At 43.3% G+C, this 14524-nt stretch overlaps 1 protein-coding gene across 1 annotated transcript in view; it reads left to right on the forward strand.

Moving 5' to 3' along the window:
- Window positions 1–14524, forward strand: part of LOC141108718 (Krueppel-like factor 5) — a 59327-nt gene that overhangs the window by 37033 nt on the left and 7770 nt on the right. Inside the window, exon 3 of the mRNA XM_073600599.1 lies at window positions 1401–1460. Within this exon, the coding sequence (XP_073456700.1) occupies window positions 1401–1460 (60 nt within the window). The remainder of the gene's footprint in view (window positions 1–1400; window positions 1461–14524) is intronic.

Genomic DNA, 14524 nt, shown 5'->3' on the forward strand with positions numbered 1-14524 from the left:
CTGCATAGGTGTCCCAGTCCTGCCGATGATAGCAAATCACGGCCGCTGAAGGTGCTCACATGGGCTGGAGAAGATATAGAGGCGGTCCTTCCCCAAGCTGACATCACTTCCGCTCTACACCCACAGGGTTCTGGAACTTCTCAGCACCTCCAGTGGCCATGAGTTGGTATCATCGGCGGGACTGGGACACCTATGCATATTTTGCATTTGACCAGCTATGTACTTAAAGCGGAGTTCCACCCAAAAAAAAAAAAAAATTTCCTTGAACTGACTCCTTTAAACCTATAAACAAACATTTGGAGGAAAAAAAAAATGTATACTTACCCTAAACGCCCTGTTGCTATGTAGTCCTCGTAATCTGCCACTTCCTGGTCCGCGGAGCTCCTGGAGACTTCCTCCCTCGCCATTTCCCAGGAGTCTGTGGGCAGTACTGTACACCAGCCGGTGAATTGCGCATGCGCGAGATCGAGAGGTGCATGCTGGTTACCCAGCATGCAACTCTCCATGCATATTCCAGGAAGAGATCCCAGTTGGGCTTCACATGCCTACATTAATGATGGAAACGGCCACAAACGGAGGGATGAAATATTACAGTATGGAATTTATATCTTTGAATAATCTATCAAGATTATTGTATACTGTTATTTTAATTTCGTTAGTAATAATACTAGGTTAAAAAAAAAACAAACATTTTTTCCACCAGAACTCCGCTTTGATGTGTATTCTAACATTTTTAATAAACCGCCCACTAGATGGCGCTTTCCCCTTTCTATACATACACACCACACACACAGGAGCGGTGGGGAAAACCGCATGCGATTCTTTACAGTGCGATTTGATATGTATTCTGTATTGACACAAATCGCACCGCAAAATATCGGTACTTGGTGTCGGCAAGTACTTGACCGAAAGTATCGGTACTCGTCGATAAAAAAAAAAAAAAACAGTATCGGTGCAACCCTAGTTCATTGTTAGGGGTTTTCATATCCTTTAGGTTAGGTTCGCACCTTGCCCTTTTTTGAAAATCGTGCCGTGCCGAAACGCGTTGCTCTTTTTTTAGAATCACAGTGGTGCAGTTAACTGCTGCGCGTTTTGGTGCAGCGTCATTTCGAGAAGGGCCAGTGACTTTCTTTTAACGCGTTTCTCGTGCATTGAAATGAATGGGCTGCTCTATACCTGATGCGTGGGAACGCCACCGCGTGCACCAATGCACCTGTATGGTGTGAACCTGACCTTAATCTACCCTGTCCTTTTTTCCCAGGACGGGCTCGACCAATAGAAATGCGATATCACGAACTATAGAGGAATACATCATCTTCAACATTTGTCTTGTTATGTACTAAATAAATAACATGATTGGGTTATTCACGGTGTGCCTGTGCTTTTTTTTTTTTTCTCAGGTTGCACAAAAGTCTACACCAAGAGTTCACACCTCAAGGCACATCAGAGAACGCACACAGGTAACTGACATGTTTCAGGTCTTTTTTTCTAGTCTTGCACTCTTTGCTATGGCGGCATTCTGATTGATGTTATCCACGGTGCCTAATGCCGTACAGCAACACATACTGGAATGAAATATTAAGTAGTGACTTATTAAATTGCGTGGTTGACTGGTTAAAAAAAAAAAAATCTTGGTTGCTCCCCCCCCCCACACAACCTGTAATTGGAGAGTGAAGAAGCAGCAAAAGATCCAATGAGGTCAGCTCTTTGCTCTCTCCTCCTACCAGCAAGGTTCTTTGAAAAAAAAAACAACATGTTGATGAAGGGAGGAAAGGAGGAACCAGGGAAGGCAAAATACAGTGCCTTGAAAAAGTATTCATACCCCTTGAAATTTTCCACATTTTGTCATGTTACAACCAAAAACGTAACTGTATTTTATTGGGATTTTATATGAAAGACCAGTGGTGGTGAACCTTGGCGCACTAGAGGTTTTGGAACTACATTTCCCATGATGCACAACTACACTGCATGAGCATCATGGGAAACGTAGTTCCAAAACATCTGGGGTGCCAAGGTTCCCCATCATTGTGATAGACCATCACAAAGCGGCACATAATTGTGAAGTGGAAGGAAAATGATAAATGGTTTTCAACATTTTTTACAAATAAATATGTGAAAAGTGTGGGGGGTGCATTTGTATGGCGCCCCCCGGAGTCAATACTTTGTAGAACCCCCTTTTGCTGCAATTACAGCTGCAAGTCTTTTTGGGGATGTCTCTACCAGCTTTGCACATCTAGAGAGGGACATTTTTGCCCATTCTTCTTCTTTGCAAAATATCTCAAGCTCTGTCAGATTGGATGGAGAGCGTCTGTGAACAGCAATTTTCAGGTCTTGCCACAGATTCTCAATGTGATTTAGGTCTGGACTGTGACTGGGCCATTCTAACACATGAATATGCTTTGATCTAAACCATTCCATTGTAGCTCTGGCTGGATGTTTAGGGTCGTTGTCCTGCTGGAAGGTGAACCTCCGCCCCAATCGCAAGTCTTTTGCAGACTCTTCACAGGTTTTCTTCTAAAATTGTCCTGTATTTGGCTCCATCCATCTTCCCATCAACTCTGACCACCTTCCCTGTCTCTGCTGAAGAAAAGCATCCCCACAACATGATGCTGCCACCACCATGTTTCACGGTGGGGATGGTGTGTTCAGGGTGATGTGCAGTGTTAGTTTTCCACCAAATACATCGTTTTTCTTTTAGGCCAAAAAGTTCAATTTTGGTCACATCTGACCAGAGCACCTTCTTCCACGTTTGCTGTGTCCCCCACATGGCTTCTCACAAACTGCAAACTGGACTTCTTATGACTTTCTTTCACCAATGTCTTTCTTCTTGTCACTCTTCCATAAAGGGCAGATTTGTGGAGAACACGACTAATAGTTGTCCTGTGGACAGATTCTCCCACCTGAGCTGTGATCTCTGCAGCTCCTCCAGAGTTACCATGGACCTCTTGGCTCTTCTCTGATGAATGCTCTCCTTGCCCGCCTGTCAGTTTAGGTGGACGGCCATGTCTTGGTAGGTTTCCAGTTGTGCCATACTCTTTCCATTTTCAGATGATGGATTGAACAGAGCTCATGAGATGTTCAAAGCTTGGATATTTTTTTATAACCTAACCCTGCTTTTTACTTCTCCACAACTTTATCACTGACCTGCCTGGTGTGTTCTTTGGCCTTCATGATGCTGTTTGTTCACTAAGGTTCTCTAACAAACCTCTGAGGGCTTCAAAGAACAGCTGTATTATACTGAGATTAAATTACACACAGGTGGACTCTATTTACCCAATTAGGTGACTTCCGAAGGCAATTGGTTCCACTAGATTTTAGTTAGGGGTATCAGAGTAAAGGTGCTGAATACAATGCCCCCCCCCCCCCCCCCCCACACACACACACACACACACACACTTTTCAGATATTTATTTGTAAAAAAAATGTAAAAACCATTTATCATTTTACTTCACTTCACAGTTATGGTGCCACTTTGTGTTGGTCTATCACATAAAATCCCAATAACATACATTTACGTTTTTGGTTGTAACATGACAAAATGTGGAAAATGTAAAGGGGTGTGAATACTTTTTCAGGGCACTGTATAAGCAGATAGAAGAAGTAGTTTAGCTGCAATGATTTTAAATGCATCTTTGGAGTTCAGCTTTGCTTTAATAATTTATTAGTGATAGCGGTAATGCTGAGACCTGATAATAAAAATATAATAAAAGCATGTATGTAATATTAATAATAATATTATTAATAATAATAGTGATAATAATAAGAATATTTATCAATGTAATATAAATATATATATATATACACATATACCTATATATATACATATATTATATATATATATATATATAATATTATATATATGTATATATATATATATATATATATATATATATATATTATATAGTATATATAGATATATATATATAGTATATATATATATAATATATATATATGTGTGTATATATATATATATATATATATATATATATATATATATATATATAAATTATTATAAATAATAATAAAAAAATATGTTTTTCATTAATATGGATATTATTTTCCAAATAACATTTTATCATTGTTTGTATTTGCAATACAAGAATACACAAATTCAAAAGTACAGATCGAATTGAGACACTATGCTCAAAAACAGTAGTAGTTGAGTTGCATACCTAGTGTTATCACTTTGCTGTGCATGTATTGCGGTTTCATTTAATAACATGTATTATGGATATTATTATTGTTGTTGTTGTTATTATTAATAAATATACATTATATAAATAAATAAGAAATAAAATAATTGTAATAAATAATAATTGATAATATTTATTTATGTATTATTATTATTTGTAAACATAAATTATTAAATATAAATATAAATAATAATAATAATAATAATAAAATGCATTGTAATTGTAATAACAGCCAGTTACAGTAGAACTTTCTGTATCTTGTATTACCTTCTATAGTGTTTGCATTTTTGTAATTTGTTTCATTTGCATCATTGTCAACATAATTGCAATTTGTCTTGTCAAGATCATACTGAAACATTTGACTTTTAATCTTCAATAAAAAAAAAAAAAAGATTGCTGTAGTCAAGGACAGATAAGTGGTCCTGGCGGGGGAAGGGGGGACGAGCGGTGTCGGTGATGCCCTATTGTTTGGGGTAGCCCTTGCGTGGTATTCCCAAACAGCGTGCCAGGACCTGACACAATGGCGCTGTCCTGACACTAATTCAGTGCCCATTGTTCCAGCCTGAGCCTGACCTTCTTACATGCTGGAAGACAATGGTTTGGCAGACCCCCGCTGTCCTTCTAGAAATAGAACATTCCATTCGATTAACTCTTTCAAAGTTTATTCAGCCAGAAGCGTAGCAGATTTGCGATCAATTCTATCAATTCTAGCTAACGATAATTTATAAATAAAATTACAATCATTTTTCATAAAAGCTCCACGTTTAATCATTAATAAGCCAACCGTAAGCTCTACTACAGTGACTGCCTAGGCTGAGATAATGTCGTCAGTCTGCTGCAGGCAGGAGAAAGCATTTCCTCAGTCTCCTCTTCTCCCAGTAATCAGACTGCAACTTTGCCTAGGCTCATGATATCATCAGTCTTCTGCAGGCAGGGGGAAGCCTTTCCTCAGTCCTCCCTTCCCCTAGTAAGGCCTAGTAAGCAGACTGTACATTGCGACTTTGCCTAGGCTCAAATGATGTCATCGGTCTGCTGCAGGCAGGGGGAAGCCTTTCCTCAGTCTCCCCTTCCCCTAGTAAGTAGACTGCAACATTGCGACTTTGCCTAGGTCTCAAATGATGTCATCGGTCTGCTGCAGGCAGGGGAAGCCTTTTTTTTCAGTCCCCCCTGCCCCCAGTAATCAAACTGCAACATTGCACCTTTGCCTAGGCTCAGATGATGTCACCGTTTGCTGCAGGCGGCGGAAGCATTTATTCAAGTCTCCTCTTCTCTAGACCCCCAGTGGTCTCCCCTGGCCTCTAAAGCAGCTATTCAAGCACAGATCGTGCTTGAATAGCTGCATTCTCGGCTACACTAGCCAAGAAATGACAGTTGAGACCCCAGAAGTGACATAATACACATAGCAGGAAGGGGTGAGGGGAACAAACGTTCCCTGTGTTCCTCCATTCGAACCGTTTCTCCCGGTCCTGAGCTCCCCGGAAAAATGGGAGAGCTTGGAACCACTGCAGGTCCCGCAAGCGGGAACGCACTTTGAGAGCACCATATAAGCTTTAGAGCCAATACCATCTGCAGTAGCAGCCATCAGCTTTCTTTAGCCAGATGCCGTTTATAAACATACCTTGGAAGACATAGGGGTTAAATGCAGTCTGTCAAGACAAAAATTTTCACCAGTAGCTTAGAAGAGAAATTGTAAAGGAAAAACAATAAACTTTGTTGTCCTGTTGTTGCTGCGCACAGAAAAAAAAATAAAGAAAAACACCTGTTTTTCTCATGGTTCAGTCTGTAGGCCAAACGGATAAAGGTAGTTTGACTGCAGGGTTTGAGAAAGAAAGAAAAATAAAGAGAGAGGAAGTGAGGAAAAGAAAGAAAATAAAAAAGAAGAGAGAAGTAAAAAGAAAAGAAAAAAAAAAAGAAAAGAAAAAGAAAAGTGAACAAAAGAGAACAAAAGAAAAGAAAAAAAATGAAGAGAGAAGAAAAGAAAAGAAAAAAAAAAGAGAAAATAAAAAAGAAAAGAGAAAAAAAAGGAAAAGAAAGAAAAGGGAAAAAGAGAAACGAGAAAAGAAATGAAAAAAAAGAAGAGAAAAGAAAAGAGAAAAGAAAAGAAAAAAAGAAAGAAAAAAAAGGAGGAGAAGAGAGAAAAAAATAGAAGATGAAAAAAAAAGAAAAAAGAAAAGAAAAAAAAAGAAAAATAGATACAGTATAGATATATAAATAAATGAAGAACCCTGTCCTGTTGCCACCAAGCCCTCCCATTCCTCAGGAAGCCAGAGGAGATGGAGGAACATCTGTTCCCCTATTTACTTTGTGACCATCAAATCCAGAAAAAAAAGGGAAGAAAAGAAAGAAAAAAGAAAAGAGAAAGAAAAGAAAAAAAGAAAAAGAAAAGAGAAAGAAAAACGAACAAAAGAAAAGAAAAAAATGAAGAGAGAGACAAGAAATGAAAAGAAAAGAAAAGAAAGAGAAAAGAAAAGAGAAAAAAAAAAAGGAAAAGAGAAAAAAAAAAAAAAAAAAAAAAAAAAAGAAAAAAAAAAAGAAAAAAAAAAAAGAAAAAAAAAAAAAAAAAAAAGAAAAAAAAAAAAAATAAAAAAAAAAAAGAAAAAGAAAAAAAGTAAAAGGGAACAAAAGAGAAAAGAATAGAAAAAAAAGAAAAGAAAAAAGAAAAGAGAAAAGAAAAAGAAAAGAAAGAAAAAAAGGTGGGGAAAAGGAAAAAAAAAAGAAAAAAAAGAGAAGAGGAAAAAAAGAATAAGAAAATAAAAAAGAGAAAAAAAATTTAAAAAAATACATACAGTATAGATATATAAATAAATGAAGGCCCACCCTGTCCTGTTACCACCAACTTCTCCCATTTCTCAAGGAAATCAGAGGAGATGGAGGAACATCTGTTCCCCTATTTACTTTGTGACCATCAAATCCAGAAAAAAAAGGGAAGAAAAGAAAAGAAAAAAAGAAAAGAGAAAAGAAAAGGAAAAAAAAAGAAAAAAGAAAAGAGAAAAGAAAAACGAACAAAAGAAAAGAAAAAAAAATGAAGAGAGAAGACAAGAAATGAAAGAAAAGAAAGAGAAAAGAAAAGAGAAAAAAAAAAGGAAAAGAGAAAAAAAAAAGAAAAGGGAAGAAAAGAGAAAAGAAAAAAAAAAAAGAAAAGAAAAAAAGGTGGAGAAGAGGAAAAAAAAGAAAAAAAGAGAAGGGAAAAAAAAGAAATAAGAAATAAAAAAAAGAGAAAAAAAATTTAAAAAAATACATACAGTATAGATATATAAATAAATGAAGGCCCACCCTGTCCTGTTACCACCAACTTCTCCCATTCTCAAGGAAACCAGAGGAGATGGAGGAACATCTGTTCCTCTATCTCCTTTGTGACTATCAAATGCAGAAAAAAAGGGAAGGAAAGAAAAAAAATAAAAGAAGAGAAAAGAAAAGAAAAGAGAAAAAAAAAGAAAAAAGAGAAGGAGAAAAAAAAGAAAAGAAAAGAAAAAAAAGACAAAGAAAGAAAAAAAAAGAAAAAAGAAAAGAAAAAAAAAGAAAAAAGGAAAAAAAATGAAAAACAGAAAAGAAAGAAGAGAAAAGACAAAAAAGAAAATAGATACAGTATAGATATATAAATAAATGAAGAACAATCCTGTCCCTTTGCCACCAAGCCCTCCCATTCTCCAGGAAGCCAGAGGAGATGGGTTGTCACCCCGTGGCTGTTAGTCAGAGAAGCCGTTAACAAAGCACAATCTTTGCTTGGTTAGCTGTTTCCGAGAGCAGCCCCCCCTCCACTGCCATATTTGGTATCTTTCAGGGGGAGCAGGTACCTGTTTTTGACAGGTACCCGTCCCCACTTCCGGACAATCTCGCCGGCGGCGAGATCGCCCGGAAGTTCGGCCCCCTCCTCCCTCCACTGGCGCCGGGCCATTCAGAAAGCGCAGCGCACTTCGCGCATGCACCGTAGGGAACCGACTGTGAACCTGCAAAGCTTCACTGCCCTTTCCCTTACGATTAATGGCGGCGGCAGCACCTCAGAGCCGATCGAAAAAATCGGCTAGGGTGCCGACATCTCGGGATCCATGGACAGGTAAGTGTCCTGAGATTAAAAATCAGCAAGTACAGTATTTGTAGCTGCTGACTTTTAATTTTTGAAGGGGGGGGGGGGGGGGCTGGAGCTCCGCTTTAGTATAGAAATGTTAATCAGGTATGGAAAAAACATCATAGGGGTCTGTTAATAAATGTTTTCAAATGAGATTCACGCAACTTTCACCCAAGATTCATATCTTTCTTGGATTCAGCGGGAAAATGTGTGAAAAATGTTTATAAACAGACGTTAAAAACTTTCCGGCACAGCTAAATTTGTCTGAAGCATCTACAGTAGGCATCAATCTGGTCATGAAAGGGTTGAAGAATTTGGAGGTAAAGGGCATGGCGGGGGGGGGGGGGGTGTTGGATTGTAAAGTCGTTTTTCTGCCGGGCTGTCCCAGATTTTCACGCTCGTATCCCGCAGCGTTTGTGAGTCACGCTGGGTGTGTCTGTTCAAATATTAGCAGAAAGAAGTAAATGAGAAAGAAAAAAAAAAAGTATAAAATTCCTTCATTCATCTTTCAAATATTTGTTTTTCCTGTCGTTTTAGTTTGCACGTACTCAGAGTTTTTATTACATTGTAACTATGAGCAAAAATGAGGTATAGGTATAGCAGTTCTGTTTTTTTTTCTGAGCACCCCCCCCCCCATGACCATTATTTCTCCACTTCCTGTAAAAGGGTGACAACGCTGTGCAATTTCACTGCAGAGCAAACAGGGTTGTCACTCTATTGACAGCTGTCATGCGCCTTACCCAGGTGGGAGGGTAGGTTGTCACCCTGTGCACATACTACTTGCTTTAGTGCCAAGGGTTGAGGGCTTGGGGGGGGTCTGGAGTGGCGTTGGAAGGCAAAATATAAGCAGATTAAAGTTCAGCTTTAAACATCTGATTTTCTGAGGCTTGTTGGTAGGGTCGCCACCTGTCCGGGATTCACCCGGACAGTTTGGGTTTGGAATCATGCGTCCGGGTTTCAGACTGCCTGAAACCCGGACACATTATTCAGACCGGAATATGGCTTCCAGATGCATCTGGATTAGAGGTTCTGACTGCCGGGGGGTAAGTGAGCTCACCATCCATTCCTGTCTGTGACTGAAGTCTCCCTTCTCTCTCCTGCCTCTGAGTGAGTACACTAAGGTAATTCAGGGTTCTCAGAGCACCCCTTAAATCAGAGTTCCCCTTTACACCAGAGGCCACAGTATTCCCCCTTACATCAGAGTCCTCTCCATACATCAGAGTTCTCAGTGTTCCCCCTTAAACCGGGTTCCCAGAGCATCCCTTATGTCAGAGTCCCCAGAGTCCCCCCTTACATCAGAGTCTGCAGAGTCCCCCCTTATAGTGAAAGGGAACTCTGCAAGTTCAGATGGAAAAGGGGGTACTCTGTGGACTCTGATGTAATGAGGGACTCTTGTTATTAACTTCATATACAGGAATTAGAAATGTTATTTAATAGCAAAAAATATGTATAGTTTATACTATAAAAAAAATGCTGTGTGCCCCTAAAGTGTTCGGGTTTGACTTGAAGAAAAGGTGGCAACCCAGAGATATCACTTATCACATGCTGCAAGTGACATATCGGTCATCTGATAATGTGATAAGATAAAACGGCTTGAGTTTTCAAATAGAAAAAGGTTTCTGTGTTATTCATTTTCTTTCCTTGTAACAACGTTAGCACTCCATGGCCACACAGATGGTGCTTGCTGGGGGGGCAGAGCCCCTGCACCCCTTGTGGACCGGCTGCCACTGGTCTTTATTCCCATCTCCCTTTATTTCATTATCCTCCCCCTTTACATCAGTGTCCTTAGCCCCCCCTCACATCACCCCCACCTTTTACATAATAATTCCCCTTTTACATCAGTGTCCTCAGCCCCCCTTCACATCACAGCCTCCCCCCCCCCTTTACATCATAAACATCCCTTTCCTTACAGCAGTGTCCCCAGTCCCTGCTCCCTTTATGACATCACAGTCCCCGTTTTACATCAGTGTCCTCGGTTCCTCCGGCACATCACAGCTCCCCCTTTACATCACGGCCCCCCCTTTACATCACAGCCCCCCCTTTACATCAGTGTCCTCAGTTCCTCCGTCACATCACAGCTCCCCCTTTACATCAGTATCCTCAGTTCCTCCTTCACATCACAGCTCCCCCTTTACATCACAGCCCCCCCTTTACATCACAATCCCCCCCTTTACATCAGTATCCTCAGTTCCTCCTTCACATCACAGCCCCCCCTTTACATCACAGCCCCCCCCTTTACATTAGTGTCCTCAGTTCCTCCGTCACATCACAGCCCCCCCTTTACATCACAGCCCCCCCTTTACATTAGTGTCCTCAGTTCCTCCGTCACATCACAGCTCCCCCTTTACATCTTGGCCCCCCCTTTACATCACAGCCCCTCCCCTTTACATCAGTATCCTCAGTTCCCCCTTTACATCACAGCCCCCCCCTTTACATCAGTGTCCTCAGTTCCTCCTTCAAATCACAGCTCCCCCTTTACATCACAGCCCCCCCCCCCTTTACATCAGTGTCCTCAGTTCCTCCGTCACATCACAGCTCCCCTTTACATCACGGCCCCCCTTTACATCACAACCCCCCCTTTACATCAGTACCCTCAGTTCCCCCTTTACATCACAGCCCCCCCTTTACATCACAGCCCCCCCCCCTTTACATTAGTGTCCTCAGTTCCTCCGTCACATCACAGCTCCCCCTTTACATCACGGCCCCCCCTTTACATCACAGCCCGTCCCCTTTACATCAGTATCCTCAGTTCCCTCTTTACATCACAGCCCCCCCTTTACATCAGTGTCCTCAGTTCCTCCTTCACATCACAGCTCCCCCTTTACATCACAGCCCCCCCCCATTACATCAGTGTCCTCAGTTCCTCCGTCACATCACAGCCCCCCCTTTACATCACAGCCCCCCCCCCCCTTTACATTAGTGTCCTCAGTTCCTCCGTCACATCACAGCTCCCCCTTTACATCACGGCCCCCCCTTTACATCACAGCCCGTCCCCTTTACATCAGTATCCTCAGTTCCCTCTTTACATCACAGCCCCCCCTTTACATCAGTGTCCTCAGTTCCTCCTTCACATCACAGCTCCCCCTTTACATCACAGCCCCCCCCCCCCATTACATCAGTGTCCTCAGTTCCTCCGTCACATCACAGCTCCCCCTTTACATCAGTGTCCTCAGTTCCTCCGTCACATCACAGCTCCCCCTTTACATCACAGCCCCCCCTTTACATCACAGCCTCCCCCTTTACACCAGTATCCTCAGTTCCTCCTTCACATCACAGCTCCCCCTTTACATCACAGCCCCCCCCCCCCCTTTACATCAGTGTTCTCAGTTCCTCCTTCACATCACAGCTCCCCTTTACATCAGTGTCCTCATAATCCCCTTCCCTCCCTTCCCCCTAGCCTCCCCTTCCCTCCCTTTACATCATAATCATCCCTTTCTTTGCAGCAGTGTCCTCAGTCCCTGCTCCCTTTATGACATCACAGTCCCTCCTTTACATCAGTGTCCTCCTTTACATCACAGGTTTACATCAGTGTCCTCATATCCCCCTTTACATCATATTCCCCCCTTTACATCAGTGTCCTCATATCCCCCTTTACATCATAGCTCCCCCTTTACATTAGTGTCCTCAGCCTCCCCTTCCCTCCCTTTACATAATAAATTATCCCTTCCTTTTCAGCAGTATCCTCAGGCCCCCCTCCACATCACAGCCCCCTCTTCACATCATAGTCTCCCCCTCTTTTTACTTCAGTGTCCTCAGTCCCCCTTCACATCACAGCACCCCTTTACATTACAGTCCCCTCCCCTTTACATCGGTGTGTTCAATCCCCCCTTCGTGTCACAGCCCCCCCCCCCCTTTACATCAGTAAGCCGGCCATAGACAGCGCAATTTTCTTTCCTGCAACCATGGGTTGCAGAAAAGAAAATAGCTTGATTCCCACATCAACACAGTCAGTGTTGACAGGGGATTCCCTTCCACAGAGCCATTGAGTTCACAGAGGCATTGTGAGCACAGTGATTATTGCTAGCGGCTTTAACAGTGGCTGGCAATAATCACATGTAAAATCTAGCAGGTTGGTTGTACCCAAGTTGATTGATCGATCAACTTGGGTACATTCAACCTGCCCATACATGGTTTGAATCTCAGCCAGTTCCTGCTATTGCCAGCTTTATCTCAAAAGACTTTACTAATGTAAACATAAAGAATGGATCCTCGCACACTGATTGGTCTAGGCTCACTGATAGAGGTTACTGCACATCATTACCGCTCACTGATTAGATGCTAGAGGTTAATGTACATCATTACCACTCACCGATTGCAGTGGTGGCCTGTCCATAGAGGGCGCACGGGCGCCGCCCCCCCATGCATGCATCCGGCCCCCTGATCTACATATCATGGCGCTGGACTATGGATTCCAATGGGGGGGGGGGGGGTTAAGCACCTGATTAGAGCCAGAGGCTCTAATAGGCTTCAGAAAAGTGTAGGCTCGGGGCGCAGAGCACGGCACCCTGATCCCATCCAGTGGTGTGACGATGGAGAATGAATTTTTAGCTATTTTCATGCTAAAGTTCCTCCTTGCAAATCAGGAGGCAGGTCGTGAGACCTGTTTCCTCATTGGCCAAAGCGTCAAGCAATCTTATTGGATGCCTAGCACTTAGGAGGAACAGAAAGCAGAAACCACGGCGGAGGAAGCCACGGGAGGAGCGGACACCTGAGCCGCTGCCCACACCCCGGGAGAGGAGGAGAGGACACCACCAGCCCTAGATTGGGTAGGTGCTTGACCACCGGCCGCCCAGCGGGATATCATTGCTGCGCCACTGGCCTCCCGGGGGGTGTGGTGTTAGTGCCACGCCGCCGGCCGCCTGTAGGGAGGGAGGTGCTCGTTTGCTGCCCCCCAAAAGAAAAACCCACCAGCCGCCACTGACCAATTGGATGCTAGAGGTTACTGCACTTCCTTACCACTCAATGATTGGTTATTAGAAGTTACTGTACGTCATTACCGCTTACCAATTGGATGCTAGAGGTTACTGACATCATAACCCTCACACATTGATTACTAGAGGTTACATTACTGCTCACTGATTGCCTGCAACTCACAGTGTCCTCCTCTCCAAACTGCTCTGGTCCTGCCGCTGCTTTATTAATTTACCCCCCGCTGGTAACAGGGGAGGGATGGGGGTGAAGAACGCACACAGCCCGCTCTGTGTGTTTGATCTCCACACTGCTGAATAGAGAAGGGGGAAGGCAGTGGCATCGGGAGGGGGGGCTGGAGCCCCGAGTAGGCCCCCAAAAAGCCCCGGGTCTCGGGCATTCACAACTCTAACATTAGCCCCGAGCCTGAGCGGGGAGCGATCTGACTCCTAGCGCGACCGAGTAACATAGCAGGTCCCGCTTTCTGGAGCCCACAGCACCTATGATGGACGTCCCACTGGTCCAATGCCGGGACCGCAGGACGTGTGACGTCCATCATAGGCGCTGCTGGCTCCAGAAGGCAGGAATTACAATGCGGCTGTGTCACTATGAGAATATCCCCACTCGGCGCTCGGGCGGATGGCTCTCCTCTTTTTTGCTCTGGCTGCCTGCTGTCTACTGTGATGATGATGCACACTTGGGCTGAGCTGCAGGAGGAGGTCACCTGAAGTCTGGTATGTCAGTGTATGTCAGGTAGGTCAGTATAGGTCAGGTAGGTCAGTGTGGGTCAGGTAGGTCAGTGTGGGTGAGGTAGGTCAGTGTGGGGTCCGGTAGGTCAGTGTGGGTCAGGTAGGTCAGTGTGGGTCAGGTAGGTCAGTGTGGGTCAGGTAGGTCAGTGTAATGGTCAGTGTGGGTCAGGTAGGTCAGTGTGTCAGGTAGGTGAGTTTAGTGGTCAGCGTTGATGGGCAATGGTTAGCCAGGCAGCAACCAGCAAGTGAGCTTACCCCCCCCACACACACACAACACCCCCCTCCACACAACACCCCCACATAACCCAACACCCCCCCCCCCCCCCTCGGACTTCGGGCTGAAGCCCCTGCTGGAAGATAAGTGTTCAATTCTTTTTGTGGGGGGATTTTCGCTGACACACAATGGTCATACATATTGGTGGGTGGGGCACAATTTGGTATGTTCGCCCTCCGCTCTAGATGACCTTGTCCCAGCACTTCCTACATCAAGCTTTGAAATTAAGTTATTGAAAAAAACTTCCAGAATCATAGATAACATCTAAAAATCTTGATTAGGATAAAGTTATGGGAAGGTAAGATTCCCGTACACAAGAATTTTTATTGGACTT

This window comes from Aquarana catesbeiana, linkage group LG09 (assembly GCF_042186555.1).
Source record: "Aquarana catesbeiana isolate 2022-GZ linkage group LG09, ASM4218655v1, whole genome shotgun sequence".
Taxonomy (NCBI): domain Eukaryota; kingdom Metazoa; phylum Chordata; class Amphibia; order Anura; family Ranidae; genus Aquarana; species Aquarana catesbeiana.